General features: G+C 45.4%; 1 protein-coding gene across 1 annotated transcript in view; it reads right to left on the reverse strand.

Moving 5' to 3' along the window:
• Positions 1-731: 731 nt before the first annotated feature.
• Positions 732-19305, reverse strand: part of CARD11 (caspase recruitment domain family member 11) — a gene marked incomplete at its 3' end in the record, with an annotated part of 55562 nt that continues 36988 nt past the window's right edge. Inside the window, 10 exon segments of the mRNA XM_087728927.1 lie at positions 732-856; positions 5595-5774; positions 6404-6536; positions 7179-7274; positions 8054-8141; positions 9973-10213; positions 11477-11603; positions 11977-12178; positions 17923-18034; positions 18625-18674. Coding sequence (XP_087585053.1) covers positions 732-856; positions 5595-5774; positions 6404-6536; positions 7179-7274; positions 8054-8141; positions 9973-10213; positions 11477-11603; positions 11977-12178; positions 17923-18034; positions 18625-18674 — 1354 coding nt within the window.

Here is a 19305-nt window from a genome sequence, read left to right on the forward strand (position 1 = left end):
TTTTTCTTTTTTTCTTTCATCTCTCTCTCACCCTTTTTCTTTTTTCTTTCTTTCTTTATTTCTTCCTTTCTTTCTCTCTCTGTGTCAGTCTCTCTCTCTCTCTCTCTCTCTTCCCTTCCTTTTCTCTTTCTGTCCCTTTTTTCTTTTTTCTTTCTTTCTTTCTTTCTTCCTTTCTTTCTCTTTCTCTGTGTCAGTCTCTCTCTCTCTCTCTCTCTCTCTGTGTGTGTGTGTGTGTGTGTGTGGTGTGTGTGGGGGGCAGTGGTGGGTTTCAAAAAATTGTTGGAACCTCTTCTGTAGGTGTGGCCTGCTTTCTGGGTCCACTGGTGGAACCTCTTCTAACCGGTTCGGTAGATTTGACGAACCGGTTCTACCAAATAGGTGCGAACTGGTAGGAACCCACCTCTGCATCCCTCCAGCTAAGACGTCTGGAGCAACGCAAAAGGAGCAGAGAAATACTTTGCAACTGTGTTCGCTCCCTTGTTGTGATGGGCAGGTGGAACACACACACACACACACACACTTTGACAAGATTACGGGAAGAAGGCAAGATGCAGCCTCTGATTGTCGTTCACAGATTACACCACGTGGCCCATGATGATTTTTGCACCAGGCAAAAGGAGGGAAAAAACAAACCAAGAAACATGCGGGAGGAATAAACGCTCTTCCCTTCCATTTTTATGCGCCAACTGCGCATATTGTGTTACCTCGCAAAAAAGGATTGGCAAACCCACCTTGGCAGCGACGGCCTCAATATTTGCTGGGAAAATACATTCGTAGGTGTGCGGGTTTTTCTCCCGCGAATAGATGATGGTCTCCATGGAGTGTCTCCTGAAGAATTCTTCCTTGGTTATAATATCTGGGAGAGAAGGAAGGGAAAAAAGAAAAGGTGAAAGAGAACTGGCACATGGGATGCCTTTGGGTGTGAGAGCAAACAGCCATCCAACGGAATGGACGCTCCGGAGTTAAGACAGCTAGCCCTCGACTTACGACCGCCATTGAGCCCCCAAATGCCTGTCTGCGAAGTGAGACATTTGTTAACCGAGCTTCGCCTGAGTTTTGCCTGGTTTCTTTGGCCACCGCCGTTAAGTGAATCAGTGCAATTGTTAAGTGAGTCACACGGTTGTTAAGTGAATCTGGCTTCCCCCATTGACTTTGTTGCTGGTCAAAAGGTCGCAAAAGGGGGATCGCGTGGCCCCCGGGGACGCTGCAGCCGTCGTAAACGTGAGTCAGTTGCCAAGCGTCTGAATTTGGACGAGGGGAGGCTGCAATGGTCGTAAGGGTGAAAAAATGGTCATAAGTCACTTTTTTTCAGTGCTGCTGTAACTTTGAATGGCCACTAAATGAACTCTTGTGAGCCGAGGACTGTGTGTATTGCTAAAGGAGATTTTGCAAGACCAGAGATCTCTGTCTGCCTGGCCATCCATATTTATTTCTCTCCCTCTCTCTCTCTCTCTCTCTCTCTCTCTCTCTCTCTCCCTCTCTCTCTCTCTCTCTCTCTCTCCCTCTCTCTTTTTTTCTTCTCTCTCTCTTTCTCTCCCTCTCTCTCTCTCTCTCTCTTTCTGTCTCTGTCTCTGCCTGTCTCTCTCTCTCTTTTTTTTTCTCTCTCTCTGTTTCTCTCCCTCTGTCTGTCTGTCTGTCTCTCTTTCTGTCTCTGTCTCTGTCTCTCTCTCTCTCCGTCATCTATCTAGCACTGCCTAAAAGGTAAAGGTTGCCCTGGCATATATGTGCTAGTCGTTCCCGACTCTAGGGGGCGGTGCTCATCTCTGTTTCAAAGCCGAAGAGCCAGCGACATCTCCATGGTCATGTGGCTGGCATGACTCAATGCCGAAGCCGCACGGAACGCTGTTCTCTTCCCACCAAAGGTGGATCCTATTTTTCTACTTGCATTTTTTACGTGCTTTTCAACTGCCAGGTTGGCAGAAGCTGGGATAAGTCACGGGAGCTCCCTCCGTTATGCGGCGCTAGGGATTTGAACTACCAAATTGCCGACCTTTCTAATCGACAAGCTCAGCATCTTAGCCCCTGAGCCACCAAGTCCCCTCATTGCCTATATTTTGTTAACAGTTTTAAGAATAATAATAAGACCTAATGCAAGCCAAATTGGAACACAGAAAGTGCAAAAAAAGAGAGAAATAGCAGGAAAAGCTTCAAGTGCAATTTTAAAAAAAATGGAAAAGAGAACAAAGAGGAAGATATAAACAAGCAGCTTCCAATATTCTCCACAACAGTTATAAGCACGATTATATCCTAACCTCTCTCTCTCTCTCAAATTATGTCATAACTCTCTCCTTTTTGTAATCGATCCTGTCTAATCATTAAAACCATCAGTCAAAAATTCTTCTTTTTTCTGCGAAAAGAAAAATAAAATCCACAAGAGGTGCAAATTATGGGTCACCCTGAGACCATTCCCACGGGCAGCTGAACTTAATTTTGGAAAAAAAAAAAAATCTCAAAAGGTTGGTCCTTGGAGCATCGGGGAGCCAAAACGCTACAAGGCCAAATCTTTGAAATCATTTCTAAAAATGTACTTCGCCAGGAAAAAAGAAAATAGGACCATATACACCCCAAAGTAAAGCGTTTATAGAATGAGGGAAACCAACGAAAGAGAATATTCGTAGCTCCCGATTGAAATGAGGGGTCCTTGGTGCCCTCTGAGCTTTCTTGTTTTCTTGCCGATGTTTCATTACTCAACTAGAGAACATCATCAGTGCTAGAAGGGAGTGAGATTGGAAGAGGAGGGGGAGGAGGAGGAGGAGGAGGAGGAGGAGGAGGAGGAAGAAGAAGAAGAAGAAGAAGAAGAAGAAGAAGAAGAAGAAGAAGAAGAAGAAGAAGAAGAAGAAGAAGAAGAATAGGAGTATTGTCAGGTCTTTTGTGCTCTCTGAGCTTGGTTGATTTATTGCAGACATTTCATTATCCAACTAGGTAACATCATCAGTGCTAGAAGGGAGTGAGATTGGAGGAGGAGGAGGAGGAGGAGGAGGAGGAGGAGGAGGAGGAGGAGGAGGAGGAGGAGGAAGAAGAAGAATAGGAGTATTGTTGGATCTTTTGTGCTCTCTGAGCTTGGTTGATTTATTGCAGACGTTTCATTACTCAACTAGGTAACATCATCAGTGCTAGAAGGGAGTGAGATTGGAGGAGGAGGAGGAGGAGGAGGAGGAGGAGGAGGAGGAGGAAGAATAATAGGAGTATTGTTGGGTCTTTTGTGCTCTCTGAGCTTGGTTGATTTATTGCAGACATTTCATTATCCAACTAGGTAACATCATCAGCGCTAGAAGGGAGTGAGATTGGAGGAGGAGGAGGAGGATATTAATAATAATAATAATAATAATAATAATAATAATAATAATAATAACAACAACAACAATAATAATAGTAGTAGTAGTAGTAGTATTGCCAGGTCTTTTGTGCTCTCTGAGCTTGCTAGTTTTCTTGCAGACGTTTCATTACCCAACTAGGTAACATCATCAGTGCTAGAAGGGCATGTGAGAGGGGAAGAGGAGAAGGAAGAGGAACCGTGGAATCCTTTGTGTTCTCTGAGCTTATTTTTTTTTGCAGACATTTCATTACCTGTCTATGTAACAACATCAGTGCTCTTTGCTGTCAGTTTAGGCGAGGGAAACAAATGACACGGGTAAGAGGAGGCAGACCCCAGGACAGTTTGCCAGAACTGGTCAGTACCGGCTGAATACTACCTCTGGTTTCGAAGCCGGAGGGCTCCCTGCAAGAACGTGGGGCAGAGGCGTGGGGGGGGGGGGAGGGCAGGGCCAGCCACAAGCGGCATGAATGAAACCCCGTCAACAAAACATGAGACAAAGGATGGCGGCCCTTATTATCCTTGCCTCCGCCAGCGGCAGTCCTTCGCTGGTGGAGAGAAGGTGTTTATCCTGGAGCATTTTCGCTGGTGGAGAGAAGGTGTTTATCCTGGAGCATTTTAAATCCGGTGAACTTAAGCCTGACCTCTTTCGAGGAACAAGCTACGCCGGGACAGCTTGAGAAGAGGAAGGAGCCACATCTGATGTAATTGCCAGCCCGGGTTCTGGTGTCAAGATTCTTTGCAAAGGCAGCGTTTCAAGCAAGAGGCGTACAAGGCCTGCGAGGGGCTGGATAAACCACGGATGTACAAATGGCGGTAATCACCCAGGAATTGGATCAGAGCAAAACAAAAACAAAAAGAAAACCTCGTTGGTTTTCAGCAGCCTCTTTTTAGCAGCAGGCAGAAATGAGTTTTAGGGGCTTTTAGGAAAAAAATAAATATATATGAGTGAGATAATGGGTGCTTCCCAAAGCTCGCTCCCCGTATTAAGACTGTATTTATGTCTCCTTTCAGGAGACATAATCACGCAAAACACATCCCTCAATGTCTTCCTTAGATCAGTTGATGACTTAACCATGATTAATCGGTCAGAATAGAGCTGGAAGGGACCTTGGAGGTCTTCAAGTCCAACCCCCTGCTCAAGCAAGAGAGCCCAGACCTTTTTGACCAATCAATTCATCCATGAGAATAGAGTTTCGTGGTCCAACCCCCTGCTCAAGCAGGAGAACCTAGACGATATCAATCAATCAATCATCAAACAATCAACCAATCAATCAATCAATGAGAATAGAGCTGGAAGGGACCTTGGAGGTCTTCTAGTCCAACCCCCTGCCCAAGCAGGAGACTCTACACTATTTTAGATAAGTGGCTGTCCAGTTTCCTCTTGAAAGCCTTCAATGATGGAGCCCCCACAACTTCTGAAGGCAACTTCCGTTCCACTGGTTAATTGTCTTCACTGTTAGGACGTTTCCTCTTAATTCCACTGGAAGGAAGGAAAGAAGGAAGGAAGGAAGGTAAGAAGAAAGGAAGAAAGGAAGAAAGGAAAGGAAGAAAGGAAGAAAGGAAGAAGGAAAGAAAGGAGAAAAGGAGGAAAGGAAGGAAGGAACAAAGGAAGGAAGAAAGGAAGGAAGCATAGAAGGAAGAAAGAAAGGAAGGAAGGAAGAAAGGAAGGAAGAAAGAAAGGAAGGAAGGAAGAAAGGAAGGAAGAAAGAAAGGAAGGAAGGAAGGGAGGAAGGAGGGAAGGAAGGAAAGAAGGAAGAAAGGAAGAAAGAAAGAAAGGAAGGAAGGAAGGAAGGAAGGAAGAAAAGAAGGAAGGAAGAAAAGAAGGAAGGAAGGAAGAAAGGAAGGAAGGAAAGAAGGAAGACAGGAAGAAAGAAAGAAAGAAAGGAAGGAAGGAAGAAAAGAAGGAAGAAAAGAAGGAAGGAAGAAAGGAAGGAGGAAAGGAAGGAAGGAAGGAAGAAAAGGAGGAAAAGAAGGAAGAAAGAAAGGAAGGAAGGAAGAAAGGAAGGAAGAAAGAAAGGAAGGAAGGAAGGGAGGAAGGAGGGAAGGAAGGAAAGAAGGAAGAAAGGAAGAAGGAAAGGAAGGAAGGAAAGAAAAAAGGAAGAAAGGAAGAAAAAAGGAGGGAAAGCAAGAAAAAGCAAAAAGAAGCAAAATGAAAAATAGAAAGAAGAAACTTCTGAGTCCTGGGCAATTCTGGGAGTTGAAGTTCACACATCTTACGTTTTGAGGAACGTTGAGTTAGAAGAAGGCAGTGGCTTTAGACAAGGACTCCGGGGATTACCTGGTTTGCATAAATTGAACTCTAGGGCTCCTCCTGAGTTGAGAACTTTCTGGATCAGGGCCTTGGCCAGCATCGTGGGGCCGAAGAGGACGGGGCGCCGGCAGTCGCAGTGGGTGGCTTTCACCAAGCTGTACGGGATCAGGCTGAAGCTCTTGTTGATCTCAGTCACGGAATCAAACTCTGGAGGGAGAAGATGTAAAACCATCCTGGAATGAGTGGCTGAAATCTCATCAAATGAGAACCGGAGGTGGAGGTGACAACCTGGTTAGAAAACCCCTTTGACCACCTTGCTGGAACGATTCCAGGCCAGTTCAAGGTGTTAAGGAGCAGCGGCACGATGGCCTAGAGGCAGAGCTCTTGCCTCACAACCAGGAGGCTGTGAGTTCAATCCTAGGTAGAGGCAGATATTTCTCCCTCTGGGCATGTTGAGAATCCATCTGCTGAATATAACTCCTCATTGGCAACAGGAAAGGCATCTGGCAGTAAACACTCTACTACCTACTAGCTATAGAGCCGAGGTGGCGCAGTGGTTAGAGTGCAGTACTGCAGGCCACTTCAGCTGACTGCAGTTCTGCAGTTCAGCGGTTCTAATCTCACCGGCTCAAGGTTGACTCAGCCTTCCATCCTTCCGAGGTGGGTGAAATGAGGACCCAGATTGTTGTTGGGGGCGATATATGCTGACTCTGTAAACCGCTTAGAGAGGGCTGAAAGCCCTATGAAGCGGTATATAAGTCTAACTGCTATTGCTATTGCTAAAAGAGGTCCCCTCCATTTCATGCCCCCCCTCTCCCCACGACGCCCGACTGTACCTTCAAATCTTTCCAGGAGAGCCTTGGTCACCGGATGCACTTCCGATTTGACCCGGTTGTCTTTCGAAGTGACGATGCGCACCCGCTCGTTGCTATTCATGCGCTTGTATTTGTTCTCGGACCTGCTGACAAACTGGAAGTGGAGATTCAGGTTGGGACAAGTGGGGATTCAAAGTGGTGTATCCTGCCTGCCCCAGGGGGGGGGGAAAGCTGCTACAGGTTCGCCCAGGTTCGGGAGAACCTGTAGCTAATGTTATGGTCGATTCGGAGAACCTTCAAATCCCACCCCTGGCTGGCCCCACCTGTCCCTCCCCACTGCCCCTCCCCTGCTCCTCCCCTCCCCTCCCAGCCCCTCCCTCCATTCCCCCTTCCCCTGCCCGCCTCTCCCCACCCTCCCACCCCACCCCTCCCAGGAGTCTTCATGTTGTTCATTTTGGATGCGAGGTAACTGCAAGGCCCGCGCAGTGGCTCAGGGAGGGGGAAAACAGGCCCCCCGAAAGGCCTCCGGAGCCCGGGGGAGGCAGACTTCACCCTCCCAGAGGCTTTAGGAAAACCTCCGGAACCTGAGGAAGGTGAAAACTCCTCCCCCTGTGGTGCAGGAGGCTGGCTAGGCCACACCCACTATGGTCACGGCCACCCAGCAACCAGGCAGAGAATCCGTTGCTGAAACGTTTGAAGCCCACCCCTGGTCTGGTCTCCCTAGTAAGGAATAGCGATCAGAAAGCTGGACCTTCTCTTTTAATTTGACTCTGTGGCCCCTGATTGTTGTTGTTACCTGCAAGATCTGGCCCAAAAGGAAGCTGGCTCTGGAGAGACGAGGGCTGGTTTTGGATTCACTGGGAGATGCAGCTTCGTCTGGTTGCAGCGTAGTCTAAGAGTGCAGCAACAGAGAGAAGGAAGAAGGAAGAAAAAAGAAATGAAAGAAGGGAGGAGGAGGAGGAGGAGAAGGAGAAGGAGAAGGAGAAGGAGAAGGAGAAGGAGAAGGAGAAGAAGAAGAAGAAGAAGAAGAAAGAAGAAGAAGAAGAAGAAAGAGAAGGAACAGAAGGAGGAGGAGGAAGAAGAGGAAGAGGAAGAAGAAGAAGAAGAACAAGAACAAGAAGAACAAGAACAAGAAAAAAGAGGAGGAACAGAAGGAGGAGGAGGAAGAAGAGGAAGAGGAAGAGGAAGGAGAAGGAGAAGGAGAAGAAGAAGAACAACAACAACAACAATAAGAAGAACAAGAAAAAAGAGGGAGAAACAGAAGGAGGAGGAGGAAGAAGAGGAAGAGGAAGAAGAAGGAGAAGGAGAAAGAAGAAGAAGAAGAAGAAGAAGAAGAAGAAGAAGAAGAAGAAGAAGAAGAAGAAGAAGAAGAAGAAGAAAAAGAAGAAACAACAATAATAATAATGTAGGTCAGAATCCCATAAAGCCAAAACAAATTTATGGGATGTAGAAGCAGGAATGTTGAGAAGAGAGGCCCACCGTGCTTGGAGTCCCTCAAGATGGGGAAGGTTGACTTGACGACGTCAACCACCCATAATGGATGTAGACAGAGCACCTCTTCTAGAATGGATGGGAATTACCCAAGAGGCAAAACTGCCTAAAACTGCTCACAAAGGGATGGAGGAGGGATGGGTGAAGAGGACAATTATCCCAAGCCAAAGGAGAACTTACTCGTGATAGCCCATGGACACTGTCTATATCTTCTTTGCTTCCTTTGTTCATGAGTCGCTGGAGTTTTACTAGGAGAAGCTGCTGGGCTCTGCAAAGAAGAGTTGGGAAGGATCAGAAGTGGTGCTAAGGAAGGCTTCCAGCCTGACCAATCCTTAGCCGGGCCCTCTTTTTTGCTCCCGTGGGATGGTCAAGCAATTTGGACCAAGCTCCATTGAAGCCAAGAAGTCCTTGCCTATCTACAATGTCATGGGATGGACAATATTTGACCCGAATTTGAACTCTTGGAGTACCTTAAGAAGTATGTAAGAAGAACCTCATTGCCACAGAGGTACTGTATCCCCAGGTAGGTCCAAAAACTGAAACTCCCCTTTTTCTATGTGGGTCACATCTCCTGCACAAGGCTTGGCTTCAGCCTCATCTCGTTGGCATCTGAAGAATGCCCCAGGGGCATGAGACAGACTTGCCACACAGAGGATGATGCTTGAGCTTTCAGCACCCCAGCTTCCCATGATATTTCATCATGGATGCTACCAGTATCTTGAGTTTTGAGCCTGTATCCAGAGGTGGTATTCAGCCGGTTCGGACCGGTTCTCTCGAACCGGTAGCAGAAATTTTGAGTGGTTCAGAGAACCAGCAAATGCCACCTCTGGCTAGCCCTACCCTCCTCCCCCTGTCATTCCCTGCCCTATATTATCTTGTTTTTTTAGCTTAGCTGATTCCCATGGCAAAGCGGAATCATGTGGCAGTTTAAAAAACAGCTCAACTCACTACCACTGATACCGAGGGCGCTCTTTGAGTACTGCACCCACAGTGCTCTCCCATAGAACCAGTAGAAAAGGATTTGAAATCCCACCACTGCCCGTATCCCATTTACATCCCCTGCTCCAGTGGTGACATTTAAGGTTTTTTACTACCAGTTCTGTGGGCATGGCTTGGTGGGCGTGGCTTGGTGGGCACAGCAGGGGAAGAATACTTCAAAATCTCCATTCTCACTCCACTCTGCGGCCAGCCAGAGGTGGCATTTGAATTATTCTCTGAACAATTCAAAATTTCTGCTACCGGTTCTCTGAACAATTCAAATTTTCCGCTACCGGTTCTCCAAACAACTCAAAATTTCTGCTACTGGTTCTCCAAACAACTCAAAATTTCTGCTACCGGTTCTCCAAACAACTCAAAATTTCTGCTACCAGTTCTCCAAACAACTCAAAATTTCTGCTACTGGTTCTCCAAACAACTCAAAATTTCTGCTACCGGTTCTCTGAACAACTCAAAATTTCTGCTACCAGTTCTCTGAACAAGTCAAATTTTCTGCTACCGGTTCTCCGAATAACTCAAAATTTCTGCTACTGGTTCTCTGAACAAGTCAAAATTTCTGCTACTGGTTCTCTGAACAAGTCAAATTTTCTGCTGCCGGTTCTCCCAACAACTCAAAATTTCTGCTACTGGTTCTCTGAACAAGTCAAATTTTCTGCTGCCGGTTCTCCCAACAACTCAAAATTTCTGCTACTGGTTCTCTGAACAAGTCAAATTTTCTGCTGCCGGTTCTCCCAACAACTCAAAATTTCTGCTACTGGTTCTCTGAACAAGTCAAATTTTCTGCTACCGGTTCTCCGAACAACTCAAAATTTCTGCTACCCGTTCTCTGAACAAGTCAATTTTTCTGCTACCGGTTCTCCGAAAAACTCAAAATTTCTGCTACCGATTCTCTGAATAAGTCAATTTTTCTGCTACCGGTTCTCCGAATAACTCAAAATTTCTGCTACTGGTTCTCTGAACAACTCAAATTTTCTGCTACTGGTTCTCCAAACAACTCAAAATTTCTGCTACTGGTTCTCAGAACAACTCAAAATTTCTGCTACCAGTTCTCCAGAACCTGCTGGATTTCACCCCTTCCCTTGTGCTCAGGAGGGGGTACCCACCTGCTGTAATTGGGGACTGTCCCAGTTTCTTCATCTTTGTTGGTGACGGGATGGACTCTGGCACAAAACCACTCACACTTCCCCTGGTACATGGTGTCAAGGACGTGCAAGATCTCATCACACTTCACGGAGAGGGAGCAGCAGTCCAGGTGGCTGGAGATGCTGAGATTCAGCCGGATGTAGAAGGAGTCGCCAGAGGTGATCAGACCTTCTTCCATTTCTGAAAGCAGCTTCTGATAACCTAGATCGGAAAGGACACAACCACAACCAGTTCCATGAAATGAAGAAGCTGCTTTGGTCCTCCCTCGTTGGGTAGAAGCTTCACCCATCTTAAAATCACCAAGTTTGAGAAACACTGACTGAATCCCTACTGCGATTGTTCCACAGGTACAATTGTGCCCATCCATCTTGTCAACTCAACACCAGACTAACAGAGCTGGAAGGGACTTTGGAGGTCTTCTAGTCCAACCCCTTGCTCAAGCAGGAGATCCCATTCCATTTCAGACAAATAGTTGCCCAAATCTCTTCTTGAAAACCTCCGGTGATGGAGCACCCACAACTTCTGGAGGCAACTTCTGTTCCACTGCTTAATTGTCCTCACTGTCAGAAAATGTCTCCTTAGTTCTAGGAAACATCAAATTTCCCATTACACAATTGCGAATTGGGGGCAGAGATTTCAACTGTAGAAACCATCCAGAGTTGGGTTCCTACCAGTTCTCACCAGTTTGGTAGAACGGGTTCGTCAAATCTACCGAACCGGTTAGAAGAGGTTCCACCAGTGGACCCAGAAAGCAGGCCACACCTACAGAAGAGGTTCCATAAAATTTTGAAACCCACCACTGACACACACACACACACACACACACACACACAGAAAGAGAAAGAAAGGAAGAAAGAAATAAAGAAAAAAAGAAAAAAAGAAAGAAAAAGTGAGAAAGATGAAAGAAAAAAAGGAAAAAGGGACAGAGAGACAAAAGGAAGGAGAGAGAGAGACAGAGAGAGAGAGAGAAAGAGAAAGAAAGAAAGAAAACACATGGCCGGCAAGCACTCCCACAAAGGAGGCAAAAGGAAGGAAAGAGAGAGAGAGAGAGAGAGAGAGAGAGAGAGAGAGAGAGAGAGAGAGAGAGAAAGAAAGAAAGAAAGAAAGAAAGAAAGAAAGAAAGAAAGAAAGAAAGAAAGAAAACAAAACACATGGGTGGCAAACCACTCCCACCAGGTCACATGGCCAGCAAGCCACTCCCACAAAGGAGGCCACACCCACAGAGTAGGTTCTAAAAAATTTTTGAAACCCACCACTGAAACCGTCTCTACTACCAGCTCTGCAGCTCCAACTTTTAGGGGTGATCATGAAAATAAACAGGAACTCAGGTTTTTTTTTTTAACAATGTATAATGGATTATTCTGGCTTCCAAAGATCAATCCTCCTGTCCTTTTATCCGCCTCCCAGATCCTAAAGATAAATAGACCTTCTCGCCCGTAGGTTTCAAAGGGTGGTATCTCTCACCTTCATGATTTGGTTTGCAGTGCAACGTAACTGGCCCACTACATCTCTGAATTGTCCAGTGAATTTCCTCCTTGGTGCAAGTATCCAGGGGAACGCTCATATGTTCTCCTCGGATGCAGCCTTCCACCTGGTGATAAGGAAGAGAGCTTTATTCTCCCTCCTGGCAATTCATTCCACTTACTAAATTACACAGCCAACACCTCCACCCACCCCTGGTCTTCAACAACAGCATAATGTGATTTGTTATATAGATATTTTTTTTCCCCTCGCCCTCGAAGGGGCACAGGATGAAGGGACAGCTGATGCCTCCAATATGAACCTTCCTGAAAAGGTGTTTTTTTTCGAAAGTTGGAGACTCTGCCCTGGGCAACGTAGAGCTCGGTTACAGCAAGCGAGGAAGGAAAATAAGAAGACTTCACTCATTCATCACTTCAAAGAAATGTGGACGGACCATCCTTGGGGATGCTTGCAGGGATGGCTAGGAAATATGGACGCCTCACCAGAAGCAGTTGGTAGCCTTCCCGGAGGCCAGCTTTCCCCGCCGTGGAGTTGATTTTCACGGAGTGGACAAAGCTTCCTTTGATGTTCCCTCCCAGCAAACTGATCTCTGAGCTCAGCGTGTCCCCGTTGACCACTATCTGCTGGACGGCGTGGAAGACGTTGTGGAGACGTACGACGGAGGTCACCGAGGGGCGGAATGGCCTGTGTCAACAAAAGAAGGGTATATAAAGTGTTTTGTTTTTTTGGTTCCACCACAAAACCGCGTTCGACTAAAGCGCGCTCGACGAAACCGCGTACCTGACGTCATCACAGCGCGACGAAAAAAGCACGCTGTGAACGCTAAAGCTAAAATTAACCTCTAAACCTAAACCTAACCCCCCTAAACCTAACCCTAAACCTAACCTTAAACCTAACCCTTAACCTAACCCTAAACCTAACCCTTAACCTAACCCTAACCCTAACCCTTAACCTAACCCTAAACCTAACGCTAACCCTTAACCTAACCCTAAACCTAACGCTAACCCTTAACCTAACCCTAAACCTAACCCTAACCCTTAACCTGACCCTAACCCTAACCCTAACCCTTACCTTAACTTGAATCGGCTTGCTTTCAAAGCGCTTTTTAAAGCGCCCTTATTTTCTGCGGTCGCTGTTGTCGTGTTGCTGATGACGTCAGCGACGCGGTTTAATCGGGCGCGCTTTACTGGACCGCGGTTTTGTCGTGCCACGTTTTTTTTACAATCATACTACCTTTAAATAAACTCCATAGCATATAATCACATGTATACTATTGCATAGTCAATATCATGTTGTATTATTAAGTACTTACATCAATTCATCTTACCATCAACTACCAAAGGGGGGGAAAAAAACAGTTATTGGCTCTTCTGCTCTCCATGCACCATATTTATACCTTATCCGACACTTTCTTCCCCCTCTCTCCTCCCCCTTTCTACATCCTTTCTTCCCTCCATCATTTTCTACTCTACCTCCCCTTCCTTTCTCCTTCTCCTCTCTCCCCTTACCACTCCTCCTTGTACACCTCGTCTTCCCCCCTCACCCTCTCTCCTGTCCCTCTCTTCCTATCTTTCTTCTCTCCCCTGCTTCCCACTCTTCTACATCCTGTCTTCCCTCCATCATTTTCTACTCTACTTCCCCTTCCTTTCTCCTTCTCCTCTCTCCCCTTACCACTCCTCCTTATGCACCTCGTCTTCCCCCTTCACCCTCTCTCCTGTCCCTCTCTTCCTATCTTTCTTCTCTCCTCTGCTTCCCACTCTTCTACATCCTGTCTTCCCTCCATCATTTTCTACTCTACCTCCCTTTCCTTTCTCCTTCTCCTCTCTCCCCTTACCACTCCTCCTTGTACACCTCGTCTTCCCCCTCTCTCCTGTCCCTCTCTTCCTATCTTTCTTCTCTCCTCTGCTTCCCACTCTTCCTCTCATTCACTTGGTGTGTTTCAGCTTCTGAGCAACTCCCTTTTGTGTTGATGGTATTTATAATTCCATTTCAATATACATAAAAAAGAAAAAATAGCAGTATACATGTACAATCATCCAACATCCCTCCTCCAACTTACTAAGCTCCACTCCCTCCCCCCTCTCCCCCCCACCCCCCCAACCTTCCCCCACCCTGACTTCCCAGAACCAATACAAGGTATAAATCTTTAACAAAAACAGTTTAAAATACACTTAAAGAGAAAATAGAGAGTTAATAACATCTTTGAATTGAGCTTAGCTCCTCCTTGCTAGGCTAACTATAAACAATTTGTATCATTTCTGATCTTAATCATAAGCTATCTGGAATTTCCTAGATATATAAAGTGTTTTATAGGTGGCATCTTCCACCCGCGGGAATAGCCAAAATGTTTAGAAATGCAGTGCCAAATTGTTGGAAATGTGATTGTGAATCAGGCACGTACTGCCACATGTGGGGGTGGTGCCAAAAAGAATATTGCGTTGATGCTACATATTACCATATATGGTGGACTTGTAAAAAGGTAAAAGCATTTTGGATAAAAACATGGTGGATTATGCAAAATGTTCTTTAAAAAAGGATAAAGTTTACCCCTCAGTTATTCTTGTTAGGTATAACTACTGATTGTACTGTTATAGAGACTAACTTGATTTTGTATTTAATAACCACAGCAAGACTGTTGGTGGCGCAATACTGGAAGAAGGAAGATTTGCCTACTATTCAAGAAAGGACATTAAAAGTAACAAACTTAGCAGAGATGTCTAAAATATCAGCATATCTCAAGGACCACTCAAATGAGAGATATAAACTGGAGTGGAGAAGATGGATTGATTATATTCAAAATAAATACGGGACTAAGAAATTCCAGATAGTTTATGACTGAAGAAACAAGGAATGATATAATCTGTTTAGAGTTAGCCTAGCAAAGAGGAGTTAAAGCTCAAATGAAAGATGATACTAACTTTCTTTAAGTTTATTTTAGAACATCTTTGTTAATGATTTATACTCTGTATTGGTTCTGGAAAGTTGTGGGGGGGGAAGGTTGGTGGGGTTCGGGTAGGGAGGGCAGGGGGGGCGGTAAACATTTGTAAAAGTTTTTTTCCCAAAAATTTTCAATTAACAAAAAAGAAAGAATATTGGTGGAAAATCCAAACGTGGCTGATAGAGATATCCAGAGAGGGAATAGAATTCACACGAGAACCATTTCTTTTGGGAATTATAAACAATAAATATATCAAAGGGGGTAATTTACTTAACAATACATATTATTACGGCAGCAAGAATGGTCTTTGCCCAAAATTGGAAAAACAGGGAAATTCCACAGGAAGGGGAAATAATTAGGAAAATTCTGACTTGCGCTGAAATGGATAAATTGACGATGGAATTGAAGAATAAAGACGAATCAGAATATTATAAGATCTGGGATAAATTTTATCGATGGTTGGAACCAAAAAAAGGAAAGACCCCCCCTCCCCCCCAAATAAGCAATGGCTAAGATTTATAGAACGGAGATTAGAATTACGTATGAAACTATTAATGGTGGAAATGTATAAGATGAAAACAAAGCAATATGGTTGGAAATATGATGTTTTTATATTTGTAAATACGGAATAGATCAAATGTTAAAAAGCAGGGTGGTTATGATGTATAACTTGATATCTTGGCATGTAGGGCAAAGATTTCGCCAGGACAGTTACACTAGTTTTAATTTGTGTTCGATAAAAAACATTTTTTTAAAAAAGGAGGGACAGGTCCTTCTCACCTTCTCAGATCACCCTGAGAAGGGGCTGAAAAGGGTATGGGGGAGGGGGGGAACCAGCAGTTGCTAGGCTAAATGGGACAGTGGCATCGATGTATCTCAGATGCTTGCCAAGGCCTTCAAGAGATGAGCCAAGGATTCGCTCATTCAGACCTACGCTTAGGATCAGGAATGAGTTAAACTGTTCAAAGTTAGTGTAACAGGAAGAAGCTAAGATCAATGTAGAGATGTTATTAACCTCTTTTTTTAATTTCTTTTGTCTCAATATATTTTAGACTGTGTTTGTTAAAAATCTATACCGTGTACGGGCTCTGGGAAGTCGGGTGGGGGGGAGGGAGGTGGGGTGTTAGGGGGGAGGGGAGGGGAGGGGGGGACATATACTATGAGTTAGATTTCAACGTTATGCGACTTCACATGTATACTGTTTCTCTTTAATTTCTCCGTAAAAATAGGACAAGCTGAATACATTGACATATAGTAGAAATACACCAAGGGGAGGAGGAGTGGGATAGAAGGAAGAGGGGGAGAGAGGGCGGGAGAGAGGATGGGAGGGAGGGTGAGAAGGAAGGAAGGGAGTGTATTGGGAGAGAGGAGTGGTAGAGGGGGAGGGGAAGTAGGGTAGAGGGGAATGATGGAGGGAAGATAGTAAGTTGGAGGGGGGCGGAAGAAAGAGGTGTTTGGAGAGCGGAAGAGGTATATTGGGTTTCTATTTGAGTTTGCGTTTGAGTTTTATTTTATTTATATTTCTGGAGGTATTGTTGACAAGAGGAACTGCTGTGATTATTGTTTAATGTTGTATGGCCCCGGTTATGCACAGTATATATGTGACTGTATGAAAATGAAAAATAAAAACATTTTAACAAGAAGAGGAGGAGGAGGAAAACTTTAAGGCTTTCAAATTCTGGGACATAGCTATGGAGGAAGGGTCTGACTTCTTTGCAGGCCACCCACAAACCATCTGCTATGTTCACAGTTTCGTTCTTGACCGCAATTATGTGTCTCGTCTAAACCGAAGTTGCATCTGAGGGTTTTTGCCTAAAGCCAGGAGAGGCAGCGGGAAATTTAGAAACACATGGGACTGAACACTACATTAGGTGCTGCTCTCTGGAGCCCTTCCAGTCGCGAGGTGGCTTCCAAAAGAGCCGCGAGAAAAATTTAAAACAACTTCTCTAAGCAGCTGGAACTTGGACCACAAAAAAAGAAAAATGGAGTGAAATCACAAATAGAATTCGGCACGGTGTTAACTCAGACTCGGGATGCGACCCAGCAGGAAACGAAATGAGGGCAACGGGCTTTCTGAAATATCTGTGGGCAAAAAAGCTTGATGGCCTTTCAAAATTTAGCTTGGAAAATCAGCATCTGGAACTTGCAAATCATTTCAAGTCTCTCCACCCGCCGAGCTTTATTTCTCTGTCTTTCTGAGCTAAAATGAATTTACGCGAACTCATGTATTCTTCAGAAGAATGAAAGAATAGTTTTTCTGGATGCTGCGGATGATCAGGAGGGGTACCTCATTCCCTATGATGGGGCTCACCAACCTTTCGGACCTCAGGGACCAAAATTCATAATTTTAAATCCTGCAGACCACTAATAAATTTTTTTTCTCTTTATTTTCATAAGCCGCCCGGAGTCCTTCAGGATTGGGCGGCATATAAATGTGGTTAATTAAATTATAGCAGTTAGGTTTATATACCGCTTCATAGGGCTTTCAGCCCTCTCTAAGCGGTTTACAGAGTCAGCATATCGCCCCCAACAACAATCTGGGTCCTCATTTTACCCACCTCGGAAGGATGGAAGGCTGAGTCAACCCTGAGCCGGTGAGATTTGAACCGCTGAGCTGCTGATCTAGCAGTCAGCTGAAGTAGCCTGCAGTGCTGCATTTAACCACTGCGCCACCTCGGCTCTAAATTAAATTAAATTAAATTAAATTAAATTAATAGGATCTGCCTAATGACCGACTGGGTGGGCGTGGCTAGATGATCGTGTGACTGGGTGGGTGTGGCCAACTTGATGCCACTCAAGTTAAGGGGCGCCTTGCCAGCCTCTACTCGCAACTCCTCGCCTCCCCGCCCGGGCTCCTTAGGGCTCCAACAGGAAGCAGTTGCTGGAGCTAAGCAGCCACCAGGAGAAAGAGTTGGCAAAACAGTTCAGTTCAAGTTGGACCGAGAAGGAGGCTCAGCAGAAGCACCTCACTGAGGACTAGGAGCATGGGCTTTCCAAGCAGAGGAAAGACCTGCAGGAGTTCAAGGCCAGGGACTGGTGCCTGGAGGCTCAGCGGGCTGAGATGGTCAGCCAATTCCAGGCCATGATGCAGTCCCACTGGAACGAGGCCCTCCGGCTCTTCGCCACCAGCGGTGCTTCCCTCCAACCTTCGCCCAAAGCCCCCCACCAGGAGGCCGAAGCAGACCCCAAGTCGGAATTTCTGCCCCCCTCCGACCCCCACAAAAAGACCCCGAAGGGGGAGACTCTCTGCAGCAACACAAGCGTTCATTGCACGTATCCATCCCAGGGGCCGTAGTTTGAGGACCCCGGATTTCGTGCAATATAAAAAAATGCAAATAATTTTCCTGAGGACCATCAAAATTTTCTCATGGGAAATTGGTGACCACTGTTTCTACAGTAACCCCCCCAGTAATGGTACAATCCAAGAAAAAAGGAATTTTACAATCCCATTTTGTGGAGTGCCTAAAGCCGACTGCAAGTCACACCATACCTTTCCAGAGAGAACTTTCTGAAAATAGAGTTGACTTGTTCTAGATCCAGCCCTTCAGAATGGTGGGAAGATGAGGAGGAAGGTAATGAGGAATATCTGTCAGGGACATCATCTGGAAAAGGAAGCATGGAATAAATAAATTCATGAAATGGAGGGAAAAATATCCTTCTCAAAGAAAGAGTAAAAGAAGGAATAACGGATTGAAATATAGACAGGACTTGATACATTTGCCTGGATGGATTCTCATTGGGTTCAATGAGAAAATAAACAGGGTAAGGAGTCTTTCCAAATCAGTTGGTCTCCTGGTGATCTTCTCATGAACTTTATGGATCCATCCATGTTCCTTTCTACATAGCAGCAAACTTCTGGCTGACCTTGTCGGGATTGAGAAGTTGAAAGACCTTCTAGAGGAAAGCTGTTGGCTTACAACTCTACCGTTTGCAAAAGGCCTACATGAAGATGTCCCAAATGACCAGGAATATCCTGACAAGTAGGAACTGCGGATGGACAATTTGTTATTCTTCTGATAGGTCTTTACCTTTAAATTGGAGTAGGACTGGGCAACATTTCAGACAGAGATCATTCATAAAGAATTATGAGGTCTAAATAAGGTCCAGAAGATCATCTCTGTCCACCGGATGATGTGACTGTACTCAGAACGCTAGTCTTTAAAAAGAAGAACATCTTCCAAACATCTCTTACCTTCTAATTCCAGAGCATCACAGCCAAAACTGTCATCTTCTTCAGTCAAACTGGAATGAAGAAATAGATACTGATTTCTCTCTCTCTCTCTCTCTCTCTCTCTCTCTCTGTCTGTCTCTCTGTCTCTCTGTCTCTCTCTGTCTCTCTCTCCACAAGTGTCTCGTTTGCACATCTTAATATCCCTCAGCAGGTAGCCCAAATAAAAACTTCTCTGATGGAGGAAGGGGCCAAAGGTGGCCAAGGGAGAGTGAGCAGGCGCCAAGAGAGACAGATGGTGGGTGAAGGGAAGGAGGCAAGATTGGAAAAGGTGGCACCAAGAGTGGGACACAAAACCGGGGTAACAAAAAGGAGACATCAGGCCCTGGGAAGATGTTATGATGCTCTCCAAAGAAGAAGATTTGGCTCTTCTTATCATTTCCAGCTCTTGCCTATGAAATATGACACATCTGTTGCACAGATGGCTCTGCTATTCTTTTGGAACCGTGTTGCGGTTATTATGACTATTATTATTTGAAAGGAGAAGGGTTTTGAGGTGAGCGCAACGGTAAAATTGCATCGATCACTTTACCAAATGCAAGCAAACCCATTGGGATATTTTATTCCACACACCCAGCCTGTTGCGGCCCACCAGCGGCCAGAAGAGCTGGCAACAGATTCGGACAGTGAGGAGGTTGGGGAGGA

This window comes from Thamnophis sirtalis, unplaced genomic scaffold (genome assembly GCF_051295495.1).
Source record: "Thamnophis sirtalis isolate CommonGarterSnake01/CBP01778 unplaced genomic scaffold, rThaSir2_p1.2 scaffold_14, whole genome shotgun sequence".
Classification (NCBI taxonomy): domain Eukaryota; kingdom Metazoa; phylum Chordata; class Lepidosauria; order Squamata; family Natricidae; genus Thamnophis; species Thamnophis sirtalis.